General features: G+C 39.5%; 1 protein-coding gene across 8 annotated transcripts in view; it reads right to left on the bottom strand.

Annotated features, from left to right (window-relative positions):
* Positions 1-24,793, bottom strand: part of ECT2 (epithelial cell transforming 2) — a 30,144-nt gene extending 5,351 nt beyond the window's left edge. For 2 of the 8 annotated variants that reach the window (XM_056358712.1, XM_056358715.1), the window contains exons 1-23: positions 24,613-24,754; positions 21,840-21,997; positions 20,704-20,783; positions 20,510-20,602; positions 19,422-19,604; positions 18,788-18,877; positions 17,701-17,808; positions 16,436-16,509; positions 16,158-16,288; positions 15,062-15,177; positions 14,798-14,860; positions 14,194-14,416; positions 12,710-12,846; positions 11,936-12,055; positions 10,245-10,313; positions 9,161-9,271; positions 8,036-8,132; positions 7,208-7,289; positions 6,187-6,265; positions 5,888-6,007; positions 4,430-4,568; positions 2,711-2,865; positions 855-962 (exon numbers count right to left, since the gene is read on the bottom strand). In XM_056358712.1, coding sequence (XP_056214687.1) covers positions 855-962; positions 2,711-2,865; positions 4,430-4,568; positions 5,888-6,007; positions 6,187-6,265; positions 7,208-7,289; positions 8,036-8,132; positions 9,161-9,271; positions 10,245-10,313; positions 11,936-12,055; positions 12,710-12,846; positions 14,194-14,416; positions 14,798-14,860; positions 15,062-15,177; positions 16,158-16,288; positions 16,436-16,509; positions 17,701-17,808; positions 18,788-18,877; positions 19,422-19,604; positions 20,510-20,602; positions 20,704-20,783; positions 21,840-21,969 — 2,508 coding nt within the window. In that variant the 5' untranslated portion in view covers positions 21,970-21,997; positions 24,613-24,754. Of the gene's footprint in view, positions 1-854; positions 963-2,710; positions 2,866-4,429; positions 4,569-5,887; positions 6,008-6,186; positions 6,266-7,207; positions 7,290-8,035; positions 8,133-9,160; positions 9,272-10,244; positions 10,314-11,935; positions 12,056-12,709; positions 12,847-14,193; positions 14,417-14,797; positions 14,861-15,061; positions 15,178-16,157; positions 16,289-16,435; positions 16,510-17,700; positions 17,809-18,787; positions 18,878-19,421; positions 19,605-20,509; positions 20,603-20,703; positions 20,784-21,839; positions 21,998-24,612 lie in introns of all 8 variants that reach the window. The other 6 variants (XM_056358717.1, XM_056358718.1, XM_056358719.1 and 3 more) reach the window with 4 other exon arrangements.
* Between the last annotated feature and the right edge of the window lie 341 nt (positions 24,794-25,134).

The raw sequence follows: 25,134 nt of genomic DNA, 5'->3' as shown, positions 1-25,134 counted from the left end.
CCCGCGTCCCTTGGGTTCAGCAAAGTCAGGCCTCCCCTCCTCTCAGATGCTCTCAATTTGGTCTTCAGCAGCTTCCAAACTACAGCAGCCCCTACAGTGTTCTCTAAGAAACAATATTATTGTCTTGAACATATTAAGGCTGTCGGGAGGCTGCTGAGAACGGAGAACAATTCCCCCTCGCTGCGTCATTCCCTGTCACCCCTTCTCACACGCCACAGACTTTAGCAGAACCATGCCCAACGCAGAGCCAAGGTGACACAGCTGAGAGGCAGCCTTCCTCCTGCCTCCCAGCCAGGTCCTCGCAGCAGAACAGGGCACAGTTTCTCTAGTCCATTAGCTGACTGCAGCTAAGCTGTACAAAGAAGCAAGACAAGCACACACGGGCAGACAGCAGCATTCAGCACTTACTTCCTTGCCATTTCAAAGCTTATTTTATTACCAGAACACATATATTCTACACCCATCCTACTTTTGAAGGTACTTGAATTTCAATAATTGTATGCAGCTTTAAAACTCCATTCAGTATGCTAAAATACAGTTACAGCTGAGGGTTAGGGGTTTTTTTGTAATATTGTTAATCTTTTAAATATGTTAAACAGGGTAAGTTCCATAACAGACTCAAAAATGACTACATAATACTTAAGACTATACACAGATACTCCAAAACTCAGTCAAAGCCTCAAACGCTCCCCACCTGCTTTCCTTAAGGAGCTTATACTTAACAGTTTTACTTCAAATTAGGTTTCTCCTGTCGCTACTGTTAAGCGCTACAAAACACCTGAAACAGGAATACTAGCACAGTTCCCCATCTAAAATGGGGTTTATGGTAAAGCACTATCTCTGTAGTATCTTACCTTTTTTGATGTTTTCTTTATTGCCCTGGAAGCTCTGCTTAAAGTACTATCCATGTCTTTAGTACTTACTTCAACTGAATCGGGATCAGTAGTATAAATGAGATTTTCCTGCAGACAAAAATAGTCTTAATAATGGTCAAACATCAGCACTTGACAGAATTTCATTCTCCAGGTCATTAGGTAAGACTTAGTGGGTTTAATTACCATATTCCTCCATATTTAACTCGTAATATACCGTTCAGTAGCTATTTGCTTTCATGCTATGTCATTAGATTAAGTGCTGGTGCAATCAGTTTATGAAACCACTTCATCAGTAGTTTTAAATTTGGTGTGATTCAGTTTCAGGTTCAGGGTTGACCAAAGTAAAGGCAGCAGTTCTGAAGTATACCTAGGGAGCTTCACAGGACAGATACCCCTTTGTTTCACTAGCACATCTAGCACTCTTTGGAAGTGAAACCTTGATAGCTCCAGCTGTCAAAGCCTGAGACTGTCTTTCAGCCGAAACCCAAAAGATGTTTCAGAAGAGCCACAAGTCTGGTTTTTTCATACCTCTTTAACTCTCGCATATGCAAAGCAATCTCTGACTAGCTACTTAGAAAACTTGGGAGGGGGGCACGCATGGGAGTGGGAAGCTCCTAGAGATTTTTTTTTTGCTGCTGTTTTGGGTTCTGATTTTCAGAAAAAACAGTTTACCTAAAAAAAAAAAGTTCAGGTGCTTTTTTTCCCCCGATAAGGACATCACACAGCAAGTGGTATGGCTATTCCCAGCGCCGAACAAAGAGTCGTGAAAGCCTTTAGTGCCACCACGTGGCAAAGCCAACGCCAGCTCATTCTCACATGATGCTACACAGTTCTTAAAAGCTGGGGAAAAGGGGACGAGTGCTTAGATTGAAGCTCAATTTGACATTCAAATCAGCAAGAAAAAGAGTATTATATAGTTGGTACAAAGCACTAGTTACAGAAATTGTAACTAATGGGATTCCGCATAGTAGGTTACAATTTGTCAGCGTATGATTCTGAATGTCCTGGGTTAAAAGGGAACAACTTTACCTAACTACCTCTCCTGAAACAAGCATGTATTTAAAAGTAACTCTTTAACTAGCATGTATTTAAAAGTAACTTGTACAGTACGAGTACAGCACAGAACACAAACCATTTCTAACTTAAACCCAAGCTGTTTCAGCTATATGTACTGCACATATTTTCAGCAATTTGCTGTGATATGCACACACTCTTATACAATTAAAACATTAGCTGAAAGTCTCTTGCCCTAATTGGAGAGGATGTACTCTTCAAATTAGTAGTTTTCTGCCTGTGGAAAGCCCACACATTGAACTTCAAAAAGCGTGAGGGGGCTAGTGCCTCCTTTATTTCTTTGTTTTCTTTATTTCCTTGTGTTGAGGTTGTAGGCTTCCGTCTATAGCAGGAAGACGCTTTACGTCTCTCACATTACAGGGCCTATGCAGAAACAGAGAATTCAACCTAACACAGAGTTAAACCAAAACATACAATTCATAATGCTCGGGTCATAAATCAAAACATAGCTGTGCAAACAAGCTGGAGACAATCCTGTTTAGATCTACAGTGCAGACTTTAAATAATTTATAATTAATCTGTGATGGGGGAAGGGTATGACTCTTGATTTTTAATTACTTATTAGCTTCTATAGAAGCTAACTTCCAGGCTGCTTCTTTTTCCACCTTTTAACCACTCACTTGCAGACATGCTAGCACAAATGTTTTCTGCTCTACTTCACCTCAAGCATGTCTGCTATTAACAAGTTCTTCAGCTTCATGTGCTTCAAGCCAAAAAGAGTGAAGTATTTCTAATCAGCAACATGGTTCCAGAGTACTTACTGCATCTGCTTTACAAATCGTGTTAGCCACGTGCCGACACAACAGCTTCAACCAATCTTCTTTGGGAGGCTCTTCACTTGTCATCTGGAAACTGAAGAGTTTGTTGTTGAGTTCGGTCGGTGGCCGCACAACTAAGGCGAAAGCTTTATGGCAATCTACGGTTTATAAAAAAAAGGCAGGGAGTTAAGACAAAGAATAACCATTTTTCATATAATTCAGAGGGGAATCTTCAGAAGAGTTAACCCTCTATCTGCCAGGAGCCAGTTAGAGACAATATGATTTAATGCAAGGATTTTATCTTGATTTACACAATAGCTGTTTATTACTTGCAAGAGCACGGAGTTCTGTCCACATCCTTCATCAAGAGGCTGCAATCAGCTGTTCATGCACCAGTTGTTTATTCACTAAATAATCTGTACAGATTAGTCTGCAGAGCAGTCAGTCATTACCAGATATAGCAGTAAATATCAACTCATTCTCTATCTCATAGAATGCTGGACAGATCATTTCCTTACCAACAGAGAACACTGAAAACATTTACCCTATTTTGTAAAACGGGAAAAGGCAAAAACAGTACTATAGATGACATTAAAATAGTCAAAATACAACAGGTCTAAACTTGACAAAGATTGCTTACTTGATAGCAGACAATTAATTTATTGCTGGTACTCCTTTATAGGAGACAGCTGAAGCATGCTAAACACAGTTGAGGGAGAAAGAAAGAAAAACCAAGCCATCACCAATTCAGAAAAGCAGCACTGGAAAAGCGATCCTATAAGTGTATATAAGAGAGCAGCTGACCTCTCCCAGGGTTTGCATATTGAAGTTCTTGGCAAATATTACATGATATGCCTAGAAAGGGCTCCCATCGCCCAAGTCCCAAAGTAAACCTAAGCATTGCTTAGTCATTTAAAGAGAATTCTTAGAAGAGAAACCCTAAAGTACCTTTTAAAAATGCAGGTAAGCATCACATTTACTACCTATCCTCTTTGCCAATTCCATTTTTTATTTGGCTTCTGTGTTCAGGTGCTTCAGAGAACATAAAGCAGAACAAGTACAGCATGCATACCATCACCTACCGTGAAACATCAGATCTATCTTTCTAGGGTATAGATCTATAAACTAGTCTGACTAGACTTCTCTGAAGTCACTACCAAGACTGGAACAGTATTGCAGCATGAGTTCTGCTGCTGTAGCAATGCAATACTTCAGCGAAACCTCTACAGCCTCAGTATAGCAAAGCAGCCAGAGAAATTAAGTCATCTAAATCTTTCTTTTAAGATGCTAAGCACAGCTCCTCCTGAGCATTGTTATCACCAGTCAAATGAAGATTTGGGTTCACAGCAACAGCACTTGTCTCTGGTCAGCCTAATACTCTGGACTGAAGTTCAGGTTTTTTGGTTTTGTAAATCCAGAGCCGTCAAGCATACTCCCCTCGTTTAACTCACACTGCCATTTGGTTGGCGTATGCTAATGCTATCTAGCAGTGCTGCCAAATTCAGCATCGTGCAGCAATTCTTGAAAAGCCAAGAGGTGTCAGCACAAGGAATTCTCAAGCTCATACAGAGCTTCAAACAGAAGCTTATACTAAAAGTCACATCCTAACATACCATACAACAAATATACCTTAGCATTCTATCCCACAACAGCAGACCTTCATCCTTTAAGCTACTGAAAACTGTGGTTCAGGGTAATCACAGCACTTCAAAACATACAGACCTTCTGTCTCCCTGATGTCTAGGACTTTCTTGATCTGGGAGAGAGGCATTAGAACAACATGCTTGAGAGATGCAGGAGGCCTTGTGTGGCCATGTGGACTCCTGAAAACACCAATAACTTTATGCCGTTTCCTCGCAATCTGCAGTTGAATAGAAGATAAAGAAGTTAAAGTTTGAAGGTCTATTCCCATTGTTTTGTTTCTCTTCCGTTCTTTTATCTTCTAGTATACGGGAAGGCACAGAAAGTCTTGCGACAGAAAAATACTTTAAAGAGTATTTTACTCTATTTACTCTACCACATAAATCTAAGGAACTCATTTCTCATTATTCGCTGTCTACAGTTCAAGTGACCCAGCAATATTGTTACTTAGCATCGATACACTCACCTCAAAAATAAAATAAATTTAAAAAATACAGGGAAAGTAATTTTGCATTAGAGACCTCAATTCTACCTTCCATAACAAGCAAGGGCTCTTTGAAACCTACCAGAAAGGCAGTCCAGATTTATACAGAAAAGACAACATCTATACACATGAACCAACTTAGGCTGTGGTGCGTTATACCCTAGAAATAACACTTGATGTCGCTTGCGCAAGCGGCCATCATGTGGGTTTTGCAGTGGGTCAGTCAGTTTTTACTTTACATTAACACACAGGTATCTTACATGGTTTTTAAAACAAGGTACCTTCAGTGGCTTGTATCTTGTACAGGACATAAGCCAAGAAACTTTGTTAGAAGTATTTTCATTTTCCTTTCCTTCCTTTACAAGGAGCAATGAAGCTGAATCAACTTGACTCCCAGGAGGCTTTTGCCTCTAGATGCCGCTTAAGACAGCACTAATTTTGGATTAGAGATGGTCTTCTATGAAGACAATGTTCTTTACTGCTGCAGACAGTAACAAGTACTTTTATCAAGTGTCCTTTTCAACCTCAGTTTCTCCACATAAGTCTCCTTTTTTTCTCTCCATATTTCTTCCTAACATACTGCTAGTCCAAGGCATTTAAGATGTGATTTTTTTATTTTCATTTTTTTGTAGCCTAAGCACAGACAAACCCAACCCAGAGGCCCACTATTTACTCATAACACTCAGTATAAGTAAACAGTAAAAGGACAAACATCCTGCTGAGTCAAGGACTCCAGTGCTTTTTCATCTGTTGGCACTACTCAAAGTATTATTCAGATAAACATTTATTTCTTTACATATTAAGCCGCTTCTATATTTTTGATCTGGCTGCAAGACATTAAATACTACATTAACACCCTTCAACCATCCAGCAGTGACTTGCGCTGGCTTATACAAGAGCTATCAGAAAGGCAGTATCAGCATGTGTTGAGCTGTCAGCTTTCTGTAAATTAGTGCTCTGTTTCATAGTTTTTAAATTTTACTTGTTTATACTCCTACATAGCGTCGAGCCTTTTATAATTCAGTTCATGAAATGTACTTATATAGTCATCTTACCTCTAGGCAATCATTGAACAGAAAGAGTGTAACCTGTTCTCCCCTGTCACAGAGGTCATCACTAAGTGCTACAGTTTCCAAACGTTGAACTAAGCTTCGGTGAGAGGACAGGAGATTGGCCTAAGTGACAGAAACAAAAAGCTCATTAAGCATTTAGTTCAAGGGCTGGATTACTGCTTGCTTACAACTTAACACTGGAAATCTGTTTAAACCAGCACCTACGCATTTTAACCTCACATGCTTTGCGAAGGGAGCAAACTACTGCACAGTCATTTTACAGCTTCAGAGAAATTACTTACTGGACATCCATCAACTTCATAGACAACATCAAAGAACTGCCTTTGTGCCTCCGTTTTTCTTTTGTCTTCATTAATATGCCTGAGGGAAGCATTTATATTTATCTTCAATAACAAGTAACGATAAATGAATGCACTGCATGTAAGACACATAAAAATAAGGAAGCTAAACATCCAGAGATGTATTTTACACAGCAGCACTGGAAAACACAAAATCAACCTTACTTGCTCATTGAAATATCCAAATACCACATGCTAAGCATATGGGAAACTTCAGGACCTAGAACAATATTCTTGTCACATTATCAGTAGTCAACGCACCATTCAATTCTCCTCCCTTACCCCGTAAGATTTTGAACTAGAGACCGACCCAACGCATTTCTTTCCAGCCTGCATTTTACCTCCCTCAAGTCAGGGCTGCAGCTCACCAAGAAGCAGATGCAAGAATAATTACAATTTAAAAGTTGTTGTTAAAAATCAGACAAACATTTACCCAATTAATACAGGAGGTCTCATTGCTGGAGACATACGCTACACTTCAAAAGAGGCGAGACTAAATCTAAACAACTTCAGCTTTGAGCTAATTAACTCATGGAATGGTGCCAAGAATAGCTAATACAGAACCAGAAGAGAAACTAATCTTCCACCAACAGTGTATCCTTTCAGTGGCTATATGCATAGGAGTAAGATTTAAAGACTAAACACATCTCTTCCATTCTGGAGGGAATAGATAGAAATGAGTTGAAACAGAACAGAGGACTCGGGAGGTTCAGCTTCACGCCAAGGCAGGGAGTCAGCAGAGGTTCAGGTAGAAGTGCTGTGCAACAACCCACAGGCTCCTCCAACAGCTCTGGCACAGAACACCGAAGTGACCACAGCCATCAAAGAGAGAGTGAAGAACATGTGCAATTACATATACATACATGAGACTGAAGTTATGGCGCCAATGCACCAGAAGCAATTCAGAAGGAACGGAGATATCTAAATGGGTAACAGTACGTTTCATAAAATGAGCATCACTTACGTCATCACTTCCTTTAATGATTCAATAGCTCTCTCTAGAGTTACTTTGTCTGGGTTCTCTTCTGCTGTATGCTTCTTAATATCTACAATTTAAATAAATAAATAAACAAACAACCCCCACACTCAATTGCCTGAAAAGAAAGATGAAAATATCAAGTTTAAACCGTAAGCCAGATAAGATGACTGAAGGAAACAGAGCTATCCAGGAGTACAAATAGCCTTAATTAAGTGGAAGAGCAGGCAAGGCAGCAATTGTCCATACATCTCATTAAGAAAAAACCCACCTACAGTGAAAAAACTAAACGCTTAAACTATTCAAAAATCAACAAGACCATGTACTGGTTTTGTTGGAGTGCAGCGACAAGCACAGAAGGTTTTTTCTAGCCAAAGCAAAGGATGCTGGTGTGCTGTTTTTCTTATTTTTACCAACATAATCGTTACTGCAGCAAGTGGTTGATACCAGGTGGAACCACAGGAAGCTGTAAGCCTTGTCAGTAGGAACGGCTCCCTAGTCTATGCTAGCTGCATTTGAATCTCAATTATATTTGTATTTGAAGAGACAACACTGTTGTCAGAATTCTTCCTCTACCTGTATCCTGCAGACAAATGTATGAACAAGTGAAACCTAGCCAAAAGTATGCTTCCTTCAGTAATTGCTCTTGCTGACTGCCATTAAGCAAGATTAACTCCCAGAATCACACTTGTTTTATATGAGAAGAGCTGTTGCTAATTATGACAAAAAGCAGACATTTAGTTTGTATGTGAAGGGTGTTAAAACAAAGATATAAAAATATACATATATATATACACACACACATCACTAGATTACCATTTAGTAGTAGAGCAACACTAGGCAGCCTTTGAACAGGACGGATAAGGAGTTCAGCTAGGCTTTGGCGGCCACATTCAGGTTTAGCTTGGTTTATCTGAGAAAAGGGAGAAAGGAAATAATTCTTACCCTTTTTCCCCACACAAAAAAAAAAAAACCCCAAACACACAACCCTGCAAAAATTACACATTAGGAGAAAAATTGTCTTCCTTGAAACTAGAATTGCAGTAAAAGTTTGAGAATCATTTGCCACGGATACTTAGTCATTAACAGATCATGTTAAAAACACATTGCATTCAAATCTGCACGATATTTATCACACTATGTTCTCAGAACATCTAGTTTTAAACTGCCCCTATTATTGACCTCTCAGTCTTTGTTTCAGATGCTAATGTGAAGTGGTACAGGAGATGACCTGTTCTCTTATTCTCCATCTTTTAGATATCAATACTGGGATATAATTCCTTTTACCTCAGAAAACATGAGCTGAAATCTGTCAGTTTGATTACTCCACTATTTGAGAGACACTTGTTGGATATAGAAGAGGAGTTAAAGCTATGCTGCACTACTCATCAACTCTATACCTTTATCTGAAGGGCTCAAGAGTCTTTAGACTTGTCTTCAGCTAACTTTCTTTGAAGATCATCTTCCTGTTAGATCTCCACTGTTATGCTCCTATTCATTAGTCACAAGACTGTTGACAGATTCTACCTCCCTGGACTTCACAGACGCTGAGAGCGAGTTAAAAAGCTATTTCAGAAATGTAAGTCTTTTAAGCACAGGGAGGGGGACCAATAAAAACCAACAGCTGTAGTTATCTTTACAGAAAGGAGAAGACATGTATTTGGGAGAAGGTAAGTCAGAATGCACTTTTTCCAGCAACGAATCCATATAATCAAACTATCTTGAAAGCTAAATAACAGAAAAGGAACTTGGACCTCTTACAAAATAGTCTTAAGAGGAGCTTGAGGGATTGAAGTTCAAATCCTTCCCCTCTCTGTCTCACCAAGAGGTGTTTACATTCCTCCAAGCTTCCAAAATTCCACATTCTTCCACCTACTGCGTTAAGTAGCTTACTTGGTAATGGTCTCCATGTTCTACACAAAGACTTAGTTGTGCACTTACCTTTAAGAAGGCATGAAACCTTGGCTTCTGCTTTTCACACCTAGTAATAGTCTCCTTGCTCATTTCGAAGAAATTCACAAATGGAGGGTATGTTTTCAACAAGTCTTTTGACTGAAAGAAACAACTGTTACAGCTCTGCTTTACATATTATGTAGCATTGTACATATGTTCATATGCCCTGAGCCATACAAAGCTGCTCAAAGACACATTTCAATAAAGAATAATAAAAAATGTGTTGTAAACCCAGGCATGTTCACAGAATAAGTTAAGACATTTTTGCATGCCAGATGCCCAGGATTTAATGCTGCTGATTAAATGCAGACTGCTCTCAGAAACATCAAGTACACACATGACAATCTTAGAAGCTGCCGAGCAGCTCAAATAGAAGGCAGGCTCTCACCTAGCAAGATGGTTTTGGCGAGAATTTCAGAAATTTCTGACAGGTAATTTCTCCAGTTACTGCAATCACCTTTAAATGACACTAAACCACCAGAAGCAATACCTTAGACTGAAAACTTTTGAATGCCAAACGCTATTTGCCTCAATATGATCAGATCAGCAAAAGCACAAGATACCCAGCAGACTACCGATGTTAAAACAAATTGCGGTCCCAGACCTAGCTTTCCTGTTCTGCACATTCTGTACGTGGGAAAACGAGTCCTTATTCACTTACACATTTTGAGTCTTGAAGGATGAAAAGAAAAAGTTGCGGTAAAAAGCTGTTTTGCTAGTTATTTACTATTGATCAGAAACAGCACATAGCTAAGGTTACAGAAGAGCCCCTTTTAAGGTGGGAGTAAAAAGCATATCCCTAGTGTTGCAAATTACAGTTGTCAAACTGTATCTATTTGGAGTTTTACCCCCTCATTGAAGAGGACAGGCACACATAACCTTACCCTGAACTGCCCATACAAAGTATATCATGTAACTCAACTGAAGAGCCTAAACAGAAAATACAATGATACAAGTTAGCGGGTTTTCCTCACTCGCTAGTGCTTTGCTTGTATGCGCTAGCTCCTACAAACAGATTATTTATAAGGCAAGATAATAGCTCTAACACATAAAAAAAAAACCAGACACTTACATATTTAAGAATGATATCACCAATACTTCTGCTTTCAGTCCAGTTCATCATAAGATCTTCTAGGTCTTCCTAGAACACGTGCAGGGGGATGGGGGGGAAGAAAGTGAGAATGAACTTGCATAAAGTTGTAAGATGGGATCAGTGTTCTGCCAGACACATGTCACGAGCTGTGTGGCTCACAGAGGTGAAAGCGAGACCTCAGGCTTACAGAATATACAGCTCTAAACCAATGCAAGCAGAGCATCAGCACCAGCCAACTCTGCAACAAGAGGACACTGCTGTGTCCCATACGCTACAGAACATATCCCAGAGGTTTATTAAACAAGTATACACAGAAGACAGTTGAACCAATTCTAATTAAGAATGCACACCTAATATAGAACTCTTAAGTCCATAAGACAGGACTGAAATAGAACTAACATAGTTCTCCCTCAATCGTTTCACCAGGGTGTCAAGGAAAGTGAGACCAAGCTGCTAAGCCTGTATCAGCTTGATAAGGATCAAGCTTATTCACTGTCAGCTAATAAAAGGGGCAGGAGGGCAGACCTGAAGGTTCAGGATTTGCCTTAAGTGAGAAGGATTCACCATTAATATTGGTCTGTTGCTGCCACTTGTCTTACCTTTGTTACACCAAAGATGAAGGAAAACACAACTACATCTAAGCAACTTTGTCTATGCTACATGCTGCAGGTGAATCCTACTGGACACATGAACACACATGCTCTACTTCTGTTTCAGTGGGCACATACCCTATTTAAGCACCCGTTGTGCTTAACTAGACTAGATCCCAGTGGCTGGGGGGAAAAAAAAAAAAAACACAACAAAACACCCAAACCACTTAAGATACAGGCAGTCTGCAAGTCCTATTTTAAAAGCCTGTTGTGAAATGCACACAGCAACAGGCATATGCCATTATTTGAAGGAGATTTTGTGACTTCAGATTTGAGGAAGACTTGCGTTGTAGTCTATTACGAGACCCAGAGATGGCTTCAGAGGGTGTTTGCAATCCAGAGCAAAAACCCAACATAAAGAAAGCCTCAAGAAAACAACCTCATAGAGAATTCTAATCAGCTCTTATTAAGCCTCAATACCAGCTCAACTGCTTCAGAAGTTGAAGCATGAGCCAGTTTTACAAGCTGGTAGTTTCTAACGTTTGGTTCAAAGCCATTTAAGGAGGGATTAGTTTCTCCTACCAAATGATATGTTCATATAGTGAGAATCCTATCTAAAACCCACAAAAAAACTGATTTTGTCTTGGGGTTTTTTGGTTGTGGGTTGTTTTTTTTTTTTTTAATTCCATAGCTTTACCTATCCTTCCAAGAGTCCCTGCTTACTTCTTTAATGGAAACGCATATGTTATAGTCAGACTACTGTTTGATACTACTGGCCCCTTTGACCAGTTTTGTATCAGTTACTTAAAACCTCCTACAGGAGGGATTAAAATGGGAAAAGGAGAAGCCAGCTTATGAATGGCAATACTAGTTACATGCACAATTCTCAGATTTGATATTTATAAGCAAGTGTTAAATCTTCAAGCATACTTTGGATTTGCACATAATTCCACAGGTTGAACAGTTTGTAACAGCACCAGGATGAACCTACACCTGTCCAGCAGACACAACTTAAAGCACACAGAAAAGACTCGAAATCTGTATCAAAGCTTCCCCTGCAAGGGAGAAGTTGCAGCTTGCCTTGATTTTAGTATGGACATCAAGAATATCTGGAATGCTGCCAAATATGGTCTTAATCTCTTCCTGTGCAAGGATTGGTCCCCCAAGTTGCCCTTCCTTCTCCAACGGAACTTGAAATAACTGATGAAATAAGACCATTAAAAAAAAAGTTAATGCCCTCCCAACCACCACACATTGTGTTAAAAACAGTTACGAAGAAACCGACAGCATTTTCCTTCTAGATCATGCTTTCCTGCACTCACAATCTTGAGATATTCCCATTTAGCAAGAGTGGGTTCAAGATAAAAACACCAAGTTCAGTATATGACTACAGCATAACACCCTTTCATCTACTCTTCTACTCACACACATCTTAGCTCGCTCTTTAAGTAGATAATCTGCTACAATGCAAACAAACTTTCTAGAAATTAAGCTCTTCCTGTAAACTGTCTGCCAATCTGCTCTTGGAAAAATTTTAAATCCCTTGCCATCACTCTCTAGTCACTAATATCTTAAAAATCTGAGTCATGAAGACCCTATTTTTTCTGGTTTGGAATTTCCATGCAAACTGAAGTTCCACTGCCGATCCCAGATTAGAAATTGTATTTTCCAGCCTTTATTATTAACCAAAACTAAACATTTTTATATGCCAGCAAAATTACATGAGATTGTTTACATTGTCATCATGCACCTAAGCCCTCAAAAGCCTGCACATTACATCAATGACCATTTTCAGCCTATGAACACTAAAAGTCTTATTACAATTGACCTGTACTTGCTTTAAAACCAGCTTACCTGAATGATTGTTGTTAGAATATCAACATAGTTACTTTCTGTCTGATACAATTCCTTTGCAACCTGCCATCTTGCAGACTGCTTCAGCGGAAGAGGAGTTGAGTTTTTTGAAGGCTTTGCACAGGATTTTGGCGTTTCTGATGAAAAGATATTCCCAAAAGAAAAATAAAGCTTTATTACAACGAGTCCCAAAAAAAGCTCACCCTCAACAACATGAAATAAGAACTTCAGAACTTTTAAATGAAGATAGTTGTTTGGGTTTTTTTAATAAAGGCTATTCTGAAGGATATTCTATAGTTATCAGAGCTCTTTCTAGAAAATCGCTTTCTTTATTACAGCCTAATTATAGAACAACAGTAATTATTATTCCTCAAAATTAGTCTGAAACTAGTAGTCAATGACTTCACCCTATTATGTTTAGTAGGGAGTGAGGATTAGGTGTTGAACATTATTTATACATACAGTAGGTACGTAGCTCAAAACCATTTATTAAAATCAGTTCTTGCATGAAACATTTCATCCTACTCTGGGAGGAACATAGGGAATAATTTCTCTTAAAGCTAAAGCCAATTGGACCTGGAGCAGTCCATTAGTTTTAGACACTTGGACATCAGAGACCTGTACGTGCTCATTCTGGTGTCAAAGTTCATTACTGTCACAGTTACTATGAAATGAGTACCTTTCCAGTTGTCCTCAAGATACCACTTTTTCTGAAACTTTCTGCTGACGTTGGATTAGAAGCAAATTATGTAGCAGGGATTACAACAGCACTAGCATGATCCAAGAAAGCTGGTCTTTGAGAGTAATCTGATCTTTCCTGTGTTTCTTCCGAATTATCACTTACAGGTTGTGCCTTACTGAGATTTCTTGTTTGACTTGTGTTACAGGGGCCTTTTTAAAACAGTAGTAACTCGAGATACCTCCTCTATATGATGCCAGTTAACTCATCAAAACCAGTTGGTGATTTATATCCTTGTGAAGTTTTTGACAAGATAGTTTGCTAGCACAAATAGTCTTACCTCAACAGAACACTTCAAAGACCTAGGAATGGGCTTTGCAGGAATTTTCCCTTTAATTCCTTTAGAAAAGAACCTTTGTCCTCCTTTCTCCAAGTATACTACCAGAGAGGGTTTTTAGACTATTTACTTTCAGCTACATTGCTTATTTGCTGCAGATTTCCAGCAGAGTATTTGAAGCATTTTGGAATAACACTGTACTGTACTTCATATTTATAACTCCATATTTTTCCTTGTTTTCCCTCAGATACAAATATGCTTACTGTGACGACAAGAGGCAGCCAGGTGTCTGTCTGAACTCTTCACTCTACTTCTGCTTTCTGCACAGTTTGAAAAGATGAAAGTCTGGAATTACTTAGCAAACATGCAGCAAAACCTGTTAGACTTCCCTACCACTACCGTTACCACTTCTATGCAGAGAACTCTTCAACATTGCAAGTGTGTCTGAATGGAAGTTTTTAGCTCTACCTCCACTGGTAGTGCTTGACTCTGGAGTGTTAGAAATATCCAGCAAGGACCCAATAGAAAGCGAATGTTCAGCTGACGGGCGTTTCCGAGGAGGGAATGGCGACATATCTGTTTCTCTGGTCAGTTGTGCAAGAGTCTCTTTCAAACGGCGTCTTTTGCGATTGCTGTTTGGAGTACTCAGAGAAAGTAATGACACAGACTTCTTGAGGCCAGGACTCTCTGACTGTAGCAAAAGAAAGTATAGTTTAGTGGTTTTACCCACTGTGTCCAGCTCAACTCAGTGCAAAGGTAAATTAATTGCAAAGACCAGCACAACTCTTCTTAGGGAAGAGGAGTTCTTTCAGAAGGAAAACGGGTGAAGCTTTTTTTTTTTTTTAACTGGAAGCCACACCAGTATTTTGTTTAACTAAAAATAAGTTCAGCCTTTGGGAAGCAGAAAAAAGGGTTTTTTCCAGATTAGTATTATATGAATAAAATTTCTAATAGATTATCTGGAACTTAAACGCCACTAAAACATTTGATCTCTGGCCCTACACATACTATTGGATTTGGGGGTAAAATTAGCACATACATGCTGCGCATTACGTGACAGAGTTCAACATACCTTCTCAAATAAATACATGGATTCTCCAGCTCTGGCATCCATTTGAATGCTTCCCCAGAACCACTAAAGGAAAAAAAAGAAAACACATATTAAGAACACATTACAGGGATTCACCCAAACCTAAAAATACTCAAAATAATATATATTATTAATAGCAAGGCAGTCTGCATACATTTTTTCAGAATAAGCCAAACGTTTGCGTTTAGTATCTCAGATACTGAGTATTACATAGCAATGTTCTTTCAACATTATTTCAGCACTAACCTCTTGCTTTACAACGTACAGTTTTTCTAAAGGCTCAAATGGAAGATCTTTTACTGTACTTTCTTCAACGACTAAATGTGTACACCTTTCATCACCAACTGGTAAATACTGTCCTCCTAGATAAAAAAAGGCAAATTAGCAAGACTAAAGAACATTATTGTTAGAAATTAATAGCTCACTTGGTAGTTCTGTGGCACCTATCATTAAAGAGACAAGAGCCGAAGAGAGATGAGCTCTTGCGAGCTGATCAGTTGTTGGGCTTACATAACACGCTGTTATTATCAGCAGTGGACAGCTTTAAGGAAACGGGATGTAACATGCAGTAGCAAACTACACATTGAGAAGTCAGGAGTACACAGCATTCAGAAGGCATTTAAACCTGTCCGGCAATAAACACAATATTCTTCTGCAAAACTTTTCTTGTTTCTTGGAAGAGCAAGCCAGGAGTACTCACCCTAAAGGCATCCATAAGCTAGAACCTGTGCATGTCACAATCTTATAAGCAGCTTTAGGTAAACAGGTGGGGGGGTGGGGGGAGATGAAGCAATCTGAGCCACCTTTCATCTCTTTTGAGGAAGCCTTGCTGTTGCAAGCTTGCTCTGTTCCCATGCCTACAGTTCTGTTACATGCAACTCTAGCAATACAAGACTGAAGACTTGTAAGTTGTCTGTTACATCATTACTGTCAACGTAACTATTAACATTGTACTACATTATTGAAAAATGGAACACTTCCAATCAGGTGTTTCACCAGCAATGAGTCATATCAATGTCAATGCTTTCTGTGGATTATGTAAAGATACATACTACAAAACGGAAGCAGAATATACATATTATGTAGCAGGTTTTCCAGGATATCTTCAAGCATCCTACAATCACTTCTTTTTAAATTCTCTAGTTTCAATCAGCCTCAGAAGTCTGAATTTTTCAACAGCTACCAGAACTTATGCATACATGACATCTAAAAATCAATTTATAGCTCTCCAAGTTGAAGAATCCTAATACTGCAGGATTCATGATCCAGCATTTCTACTTCAGTGACATTTATCAGCTACAAACACCATTCTTCCCACAGACCAACTTGCATAAACAATAACCTTGCATTTCTGTCATTTCTTCCATGTTAGCTTTCTCATCATCAGAGAATCCAAGGAAACTTAACATGCAATCCTGGAAGGGAAGAACCTTAAACTGATCTCTGAAGTCATCATCAGCTGCACAGAAATCACTGAAAAAGAGAAAAATAAACACAACAAAAAAAAGAATTGCACAAAAAGGTCACTAAAGCAGTGCTACGTCACTATTTAAACAGAAGCTCATAACCTTGCATCCTGTTCACCTGCAGTGTTAAGGCTGAAGAAAAATAAACACCTACATTTCGTTCCTTTTCTCCCAAGCCTTATAAATCCACTCAGCTTTCAGGATAGGAGTACCAAGACTTACAGCAGCCTATAAAACAGGAAAAGCACAAGTTGTACCAAGTATTTCCCATTAAGTCTTCCCATGCCAAGAAAAATTTGTAACTTAGCTTATAATTTTCTAGACAGATAGTGCAAAAAGTGAACATATTCCTTCAAGAATTGCATCCAACTCACTCCCAAAACTTAGAATGTATTAATTCTTCCGTGACTAGGAGATCAGATCAATAGTTATTTTGGAACTTAGAAGTGCACCGTTTTATTAGTCTGATATCCTTCATCACTCACAAAAACACAAAACCAAATCCCTGTTCCAGTGGAGTACAGGACCTTTTTTCTGCTTTTGGTACTTTGTACGAAGACAAACATCCCAGCCTGCTTTACCAAAGATAAAGTGACTATTCCAAAGGAAACTTCCATGACTGCACGGGAGAGATTGTAAAGTTTTCCTACTTTTCCCCTTTGAGTTGGCAGAAAGGGGTGTCAACAGTTCGAAAGTACACCTTCTCTTCTAAATGGAAGGTAAGACAGGCTAGGAAAAAAGCAACAGCTTACTAACAATTCAAACAAGGGAGAATCAAGGGACATAAGCATTTATATGTCATATTCCATGGAATAAAAACCTATAAACTCATATTTACTTCTCAGCTGGACATCGTGGCCTGCAAGATCCCCTTTTAGTAGATTGTCAGAGAGGAGGGAAAAAAAAAACCAAAACCAAAACATCCACCACTCATAATTACACATAAAGGAAGATTTGCATCTTTATATACAAGTTAAAAGTAATTTTTAAAAGAAGATGCACACAAATTGAGTACTAAAGTTTTTTGCAAATTACCTCAAAGTTTATTGTTTGGACAGGAAAAAGAAGCAGGCATGTTTATATATAAACACCTGTTCATCAAGTCTTAAGCATACTGCCAACATCAGTAGATATAGATGTATTGATGTAATCAGTACTTAGGCATTTTGGTTCTTGTTATTTACTATACTTGTCTATTTCAAAAATCCCTGCACTCAGGCAATTCATATTATTTAGATCTCAGAGACAAAAACATGTCAAAAGCTCAACACCAGATGGAGATGACCTTACCATTGCAAGACATTGCTGTTAGTACAGGAAAAAACCTAGCAACTTACAGCTGAAGTATAATTTACAGACTTGGTCTGCAGGAGACAAATTCTGAAAGTTTCTATGAAGTGCCCACTCAAGCTTACATACTCTGAATTTTTCTCCATGTGTCGAGTGAGCCACCAGATGTGTAACTTTTGAGCTAAAGTCCCTTCGAATAATTCCACCCATATGATGAACCAAGGTCACTAGTTTAACCTGAGAAATAAAGATGAAATAAATTTTCAGTATATCTTTTGAAGCATACTATGCAGAGAGCAGTACAAAAATAGTTTACAAACCAAGCTACAGGAAGTCACATCAAATGTCTAGGAATAGAAATGCTCCTATTTGTTCTTAAACTTGTTCACATCTACAGGAGACAGTACAGCTGATATCTCAGAACTACTAAATTTTTCTAAAAAAAAAACCCTTAATACAGCCTCTCATGATCATGATACATAATGGCTTCACATTTTCATGCAAAACAGATTTGAAGCACGTTTAGCTCATCGATTTAGTCAATTGTACCTGAAAGGGTAATTGCCAGAATTTACATAAGAATTTGAATCTAGCAGATAAAACCTAACTACTCCTAACACTGAGCAAAGGCTTTTGTTTTGGGTTGGGTTTAGTTTTTTTTTCCTGATGAAGGTGTGGACCCACACTGTCAATTCCCATTCATTCAACAGGGACATTAGGTGCCAACTGCACCACTGAGAAAAAGCAAAGTACTGGAGTATCAAACCACTTCATACCTAGATACATCAAGACTGAAGTCCTGATAGCATGGCAGCGAGATAGCATGTCTGCACATCCTCTGAACAGGACTACTCGGCTTTACTTGACCACACTACTACCATACAAATAAGAGGACAGTATCGGGTAAACATCATCTTACCTGAAACCTCAACCTACACATCTTTAAGCCCTGCTGAAACAGAGCTGTTTAACGTCACTCAACAAAAAAAGTGACAGAAGTATGGACAACACTACTTGGACAAGGAAACAATTTTTTTCCCATCCTCAAAAACTTCACTGCCTCTGGACATGCAACAAAAAAAAAAACAAACAATTCATTCCCTGCAGTCATGAGCTCTAGTCATGGCTAAACCCTATGGGTGAGAAAACAGAAGAGTATTTTGAAAATAAACTTAACACAGTTTTAAGAAAAAATATAAAAGAAAGACAGTCTTACTAATTCATCTTTCTTTCTGAATCCTGTAAAGCACAGTACCAAGTTCAACATACTTGCACAGTACAGTGGACGACAGGAGAAAGGTAAAGGCTGCAAGTAAGAAGTAAGCTTATTAGTGAAAAGCATATTGCTTCCATTAGTTTTAACATTATCTTTAATACAGTACTATTGTTCCTAGTATTAAAACGCATCGGGGACTACTCCAAGTCTGTGTATTCAGTTATACCTCAGCTCCAGACCTGCCAGCATTCTGATAAACTAGAGCAACCCCAAGTTCCACGTAGCACTCCATCCTTTCTTTTTTTTCCCCCCCCTCCCCAGTTCATGCCCTCTATGTGACAACCTTTGGAAATATAAAGCGTCTGCTGGAGCATCATTTGTGTGCTGCCTTTCCTAATGGTGCAATCCCAACTAGTGGGTCAACAACTCCCACAGCTACTGCAGTCGTCGTAGCCATACTGTCTGTTTTTCACTACATGCAATATCCTAACACAGTATTAGAAACTTGCTCTTCTCTTGCTACAAATATTTATGATTGATTGGCAAAGCAAAATAGATTTTATTTTGTACACTTAATGTTTAGAACTCACCACATCAGTGAACTGCTCAGCTGATTTCAACACAAAGCACATACCTCTCCTTTTCGTGCACAGTGCAGTACTACTGGAGGTCCAATGACACGGCAATCTGCTTTGCAGAGGTTGTTAAAGATACAATCTTGGAAGTCTGACACAACAAAGATAGTTTCAAATTCTGGGGAATCAGAATCTCCAAGCTCTTCTATTGTGTCTGTCTTTATGTAGGGCACTTTAATTTCCTTGATGCATGGGAACAAAGGGGAAGGCGTTATTCAGGCAACATAACTTGCATTACTGTCAAGATTCAACTGACTTTTATTTTGGGCCATTCAGAAAATGTACAATTCAGATTTCAGAGACAGACTCCCAGGACTTGTGAAAGCTGAATGAGATGCAACTGTTCTCTAGCATAAGAATAGCTATGAACTGCACATAAAAAAAAAAATATCTTAAAGCAATTCCTGCTTCTGAAAAATAAGAATTCTAGTTACTATAGTAGTTTACGTATCAGTTCACACTGATAATATAGTATGGGAAATATCTACAGACAGAAAAAAAAACCCAAACAAACCAAGCACAAAAGAGTAATTCAATTTCAGACTGTTGGAACAGCATAAGGTAATTCTGGATGCTACTAAAAAGTAGGATCCAGCTTACAACAGCAAGATCCATGCTGCGTAAGATCTAAAGTACAGAAGTCAATTTTGTTCATTGCTTGATAATTTTAAGGGTTCTAAAAATTTGATCTATTCCAGTTTCAATCATTAATTGCAAATTTTCCATGTTTTTTACATGAAAAAAATGGAGAACCACTTTTACATCTAAGCTTAAACGCAGCTTTCAAAGGAAAGAGAAGTCAATTAAGCAGTTATGAGTCAGTTCATAGCAAAACCTTATTTGTTGACTGTTAGCATGCAGTTGAACACCCCATCAATATTTCTATCCCCATGTTAGAAGAGAGCTGCAGATGCAACTTCCATATTCATAAAAAAAGTGCCTATTTTGACAAGCTTTAAGCGACACCATCAGTAACATTAGCATACGCTGCGGCCACTATGCCCAATTAATATAAAGGGTGCACATTTCAGTTCGTGAAGTACAACATGCTGCATGCAATCACATGTGCTTTAATTGCATGACATACCATATGAATAATACTTTTTATTAGTTTTTCTTCTGATTTACCAGGACTAGTTTTCTTTATCTTTATAACTGGTACTTCCATTATCTTAATGGTCTGTGGAAAAGGAGAACTTTAGTACAGAACCGGACTGGCTACCAGAAGTCTAAAAGCATACCATCTCATCCCCGTGACTGTTTTATCTTAAACCCACATACCTCCAAGGCTTTCAGAAGCTCCTTATGTTTCCCTGCTTCCTGAACCAAAACCACTCTTGTTTCTATTTGAGGCATTTCTTCTGTTTACAGAGAAACAAGGATAATAATATTTTAATAGAAAACTCCATGTTAGACCTAAATCAAGCAATAACACATAGAACAATACAGGCAGACTGCATTCTTCCAAGATACCTTGTCTATCAGGAACAAACCTGAAAATAAATGTTACCTCAAGAAGCCGGTCCTTTAATTACAGCATACCCAATTGACCATAGAACCTAAACTGCCCAGTATTTCATGAAACAAGATCCTGCAATTCATGACCGGTTACCTTACAGTCAAAGCAAGAACATGCAAGAAGAGTCAGTGTGGGCAAGGAGGAAAATGAAGAAATAAAATAAAAAAAAAAATTACAAAATTGACTTAATGCTTCTAGCATAATTAGATACCAAGACTTGCTGGAAAATAGACAGCTGGTATCTTTTCTAGCTTCTGTGCTCCTGGCTGACAAATTTTATTACTTCCTAGTGGCTGCTCAGTTTCACCAAGGAATATCTGAACTGAAGTTCAGTATCTTGTTCTTTTTCTCCATGTATTAGGAAGCTTTCAAAATATTAGGAAGGAGGGACAAGCGTTGTTGCTTCCATGTCATTTGCACCAAAAGACCACCACTGGATTTTGGCTACTGCATTGCAGAATAACAATATGTCTTTTTTGTTGTTTTTTAATGTCAAGATTTGTTCTTGAATTAATTTCAAGCTCAAGACTATTCATCTCTAAGGTCTACCTGTACAGAGCAGAGCAGCTGTAGTTTCCAAACACTAGTGTCAAAATATCACCTGGAACAATTTATTCCACAGAAAAGGCATCAATTGCAACTAACAGCTTTCTATGCATCAGCCAGAAGACTCACTTGATCTCATGGCTGCAACCCCAAATTTTTATAATAAGGTGAGTTAAAGATTAAGGAATTCCCTTTGTTGGTGAAAGGATACCAAATCAACACCCTTTTAGCTACCCTACACACAATCCTGTAGTTCATCAAAGCACTTTGGTTTTTCAAAACTACTTAATGCCTACAAAGTAAGTAGTCATTACAAAAACATAGTAGTCTTAAAATAAGTTTCTCCCGTTACCTTCAACATCCAAAGCAGACCCAGGAAATAAATTCTCTTTGGAGGTTTCTATAATTTTTGAATCAAGAACAGAAGAATCAGCCAAGAGGCTCCTCCCAGCTTCAGATACCACCGTACTGTTGTCAGCCATGATTATGTCTTGTTTCTTTCTTCAACAGCTAGAAGATAAGATACATAACTATGTTACAGTTGCAAAAAGCTCATTCTAAGAGCTCTGTGACTAAAAAGTCAGAAGTAACTTCTGAAAACAAAAGATTTATACTCTTATTAAAACCCCACTCACACTGATGGCATAGTTCTAATGCTCTTTCAGGAGTCACACAACTGATAGAAAGGACTGACAACAATCCTGTTGCAGAAATGGTTCTGAGCAGGCTACTTACCACCACAAATATTTCATTTGCACAGAAAGCTGCAGAGAGAGTACTTCAACTCTGAGCAGCAGGAAAACAGTAACTCTAGTATTATTTTTAGTAAGTTTTACCACAAAACACCAACAAACTAAAAGCACTTGCTTGCTTCAGTGATAAACTATTATAAGCTAGATTTGAGACCAAGATTAGCATCGTCAATTCTCCTGCTGAAGTTTCACTTCAGGGTACACAAAGTGTCTTGCTAACATTTGATTTTTCAGGTGAACTGGCTAGAGTTACTGTGATTACCTAAAAATGACCTCTCAGGGAGTAGAGCCAGCAGTACCCAAGAAATCCACGAGATTTCTCAAAATGCATGAGTCTTTACAAAGGTAATAAGCATATCTATGTCTAACTGTATGATCTAGTCTAATACCTTACATTAACTAAAATATAGTAGAAGTATCCATTCATCTCCAGATAAAGAGGCCTTCTGTCTTCTCACAGGTAGACTAAACCTGGGCTCTCCCTGCCCATCAAACAAACTTGTCACGTACTAGAAAGGCAAAACTCTTACTCCTCTCATATTTTGTATAGGTAGCTACCTGAATCTTGTAGCAGTAAATTTGTTCCAAGACATCTGCCCAACACATAGCACATTTTCTTTTGTCTGTGAAGCACTAAGCAAGTATTTCCTGTGATTCATCATTTATATATTTGCACAGCGATATCAGAAGTTATCTAGATTAGCCACTGTATCTGAACTGCTGCAGTATAATGACTTTCTGTACCACTTTAACTGAAGTCATTCTCCTCAGGACTGTAAAAGTCCCCTTAAAACAGTAGCCACCCAAATAATGCCCTAAAGCACTGTCTGAAAGGGGACTCATGAGGTAGTAAAACCCCTAGAGACCAGCACATACTATCTTTCAAGTTGTGCAATGCTTGTCAAAAAAGAAAAAAAAAAATCAGAAGACAAAAAGCAACGGGTGTCCAGCATAATGGCAATATAGAAAATAATTTATCTTCTAGAGTCCAGCATAATGGCAATATAGAAAATAATTTATCTTCTAGAGTTTAGGAAATTGTGTTTAAGACTCTTGGACAGCATTCACATACATTCATAATACATCAGGTAAGTCCTAATATAGTCACGAGCAATAAGTCAACACCACAAATCTAGCAATTCTAGGCATATTCAGTTACCAGAATTGGCACCCTAGTTGCAATTATGTTGCACACACAGCTGTGTGGGCTCCACAGAATTAAGTTTCCTAGTATCAAGTCCCAGTCATCCAGCTACTTTAGACCTAGAAGAAGGAGAAAGTACTTTTAACTAGAAGAGTCTTTAGGGATCACCTGACCAGAAGGTTCTAAAGATAGCACTAGGAACTGTCACACAATTACCTCTCCTTTAGCAGCAAGAGTGGGGGGAAGCATTAATCGCTGAAGACTCAAGCCATATTGTTAATAATTATTACCACACAGACGTATGTAAAATCAGACCAAAAAAACACTAACCACCTCCAGTTAAGTGTACCATTAAATTTAAATCCTAAAGATTATTTTTTAAAATAACAGCAATATGATTCCTGTCATGCTGCTGTTGTTATACCTAATAACATGTATATGAACTCACAGAGAACTTCACAGTGTATTTGTGAGAAGCCCATACTTAGGGCTAGGCATTGATTTTCTTCATGGCTTTTCCAATATATTTATGAGGTTCCATTCTGGGTGTATTTTTAAAACATTCCCTGCTTTAATGGTCATGTATTAATTAATAACATAATATTTCTGGATATTACTGGACTTACACACCAGAAGTGCCAAGATACAGAAACAGACAAACTGCACACAGGGACATGAAACACAACAGCTTTACCCTCACACCAAAAAAAAAAAACCAAACAAAAAAACCAAACAAACAAACAAAAAAACCACCTAAAAGTCAGAACACCATCACTACAGGACTCGGACAGACACGAATGCCCCTCCAGCACTACACTTACAAATGACCTCCCAAGGGTTTGTGGAAAGCCCGAAGGTCGCAAAGCATCCACAGGCGCAAATATGTTTTTGAAAGCAGGGAAAGGATATCTAAAAGCTTCCCGTGTTGCCCATTTCCCTTCCGAGAAACCACCCGGCAGCGTGACCAGGCTGCCGTGCCGAGGCGGCCGGCGCAGTCCCAGGCACCAACAGCCGCCCCCACCCCGAGCCAGCAGGTGCCACCGAGCCGGCGCCTCCGCGCTGCCCCGAGGGTCCGGCCTGCAGCCCGCAGCGGGCCCCGCCACCCCCACAGGCCCTCGGCTCTCACGGCTGCCCCAGACACAACCCCCTGCCCACCCCAGCGGCCACGGCCGCGACCCAGCCCGCCCGAGCCCACCACCGCCCTCCGGGATCGGCTGCCCCGGCCATACCGCGCCCGCTGCCGGCGCCCAGGGCCGGCTGCCCACTCACCGCAAACCGCAAAAACAACCTCCGCCATGAGCGGGCGCCGCCACCAATTCAAAAAGCCAGCCGCCGAACTAAGTGAGCCGCCCATTGGCTGCCAGCCCCACGGCCTCTCTGTAAGCCTCCACCTCATTCGGTATCTCTCCCAGTTGTCCCGCCCTCCTCCCGCACAATTTGGACTGCTTTTCCACGCCTTCCCTTTCCGATTGGGTGTCGCAACTGCTGCTCATAGCGGGGACGTCTTCCATTGGCGGGAGGCGTTTCCTGGGCAGACGAACTGGCCTCGTTGCGGTACCCGAGAGCAGGTTGCTGAGTGGGTGGGGGCGCCCTGCGGTGATTGGCTGCTGGGAAGGTTCGAATGCTTCCAACGGCCGCGCCGGAGAGACCCGGATGGAGCGGCGGCGGCCGCGCTGAGGCGCAGTCCCGCTCCTGGGCAGGGCAGGCCGCATGCCGGGGAGCCCCGGAGCCGCCTTCACAGGTGTCCCATG

This window comes from Falco biarmicus, chromosome 13 (genome assembly GCF_023638135.1).
Source record: "Falco biarmicus isolate bFalBia1 chromosome 13, bFalBia1.pri, whole genome shotgun sequence".
NCBI classification, from domain to species: Eukaryota; Metazoa; Chordata; class Aves; order Falconiformes; family Falconidae; genus Falco; species Falco biarmicus.
Note: the sequence above shows the minus strand (reverse complement) of the source record. Positions and strands in the feature narration are given on the sequence as shown.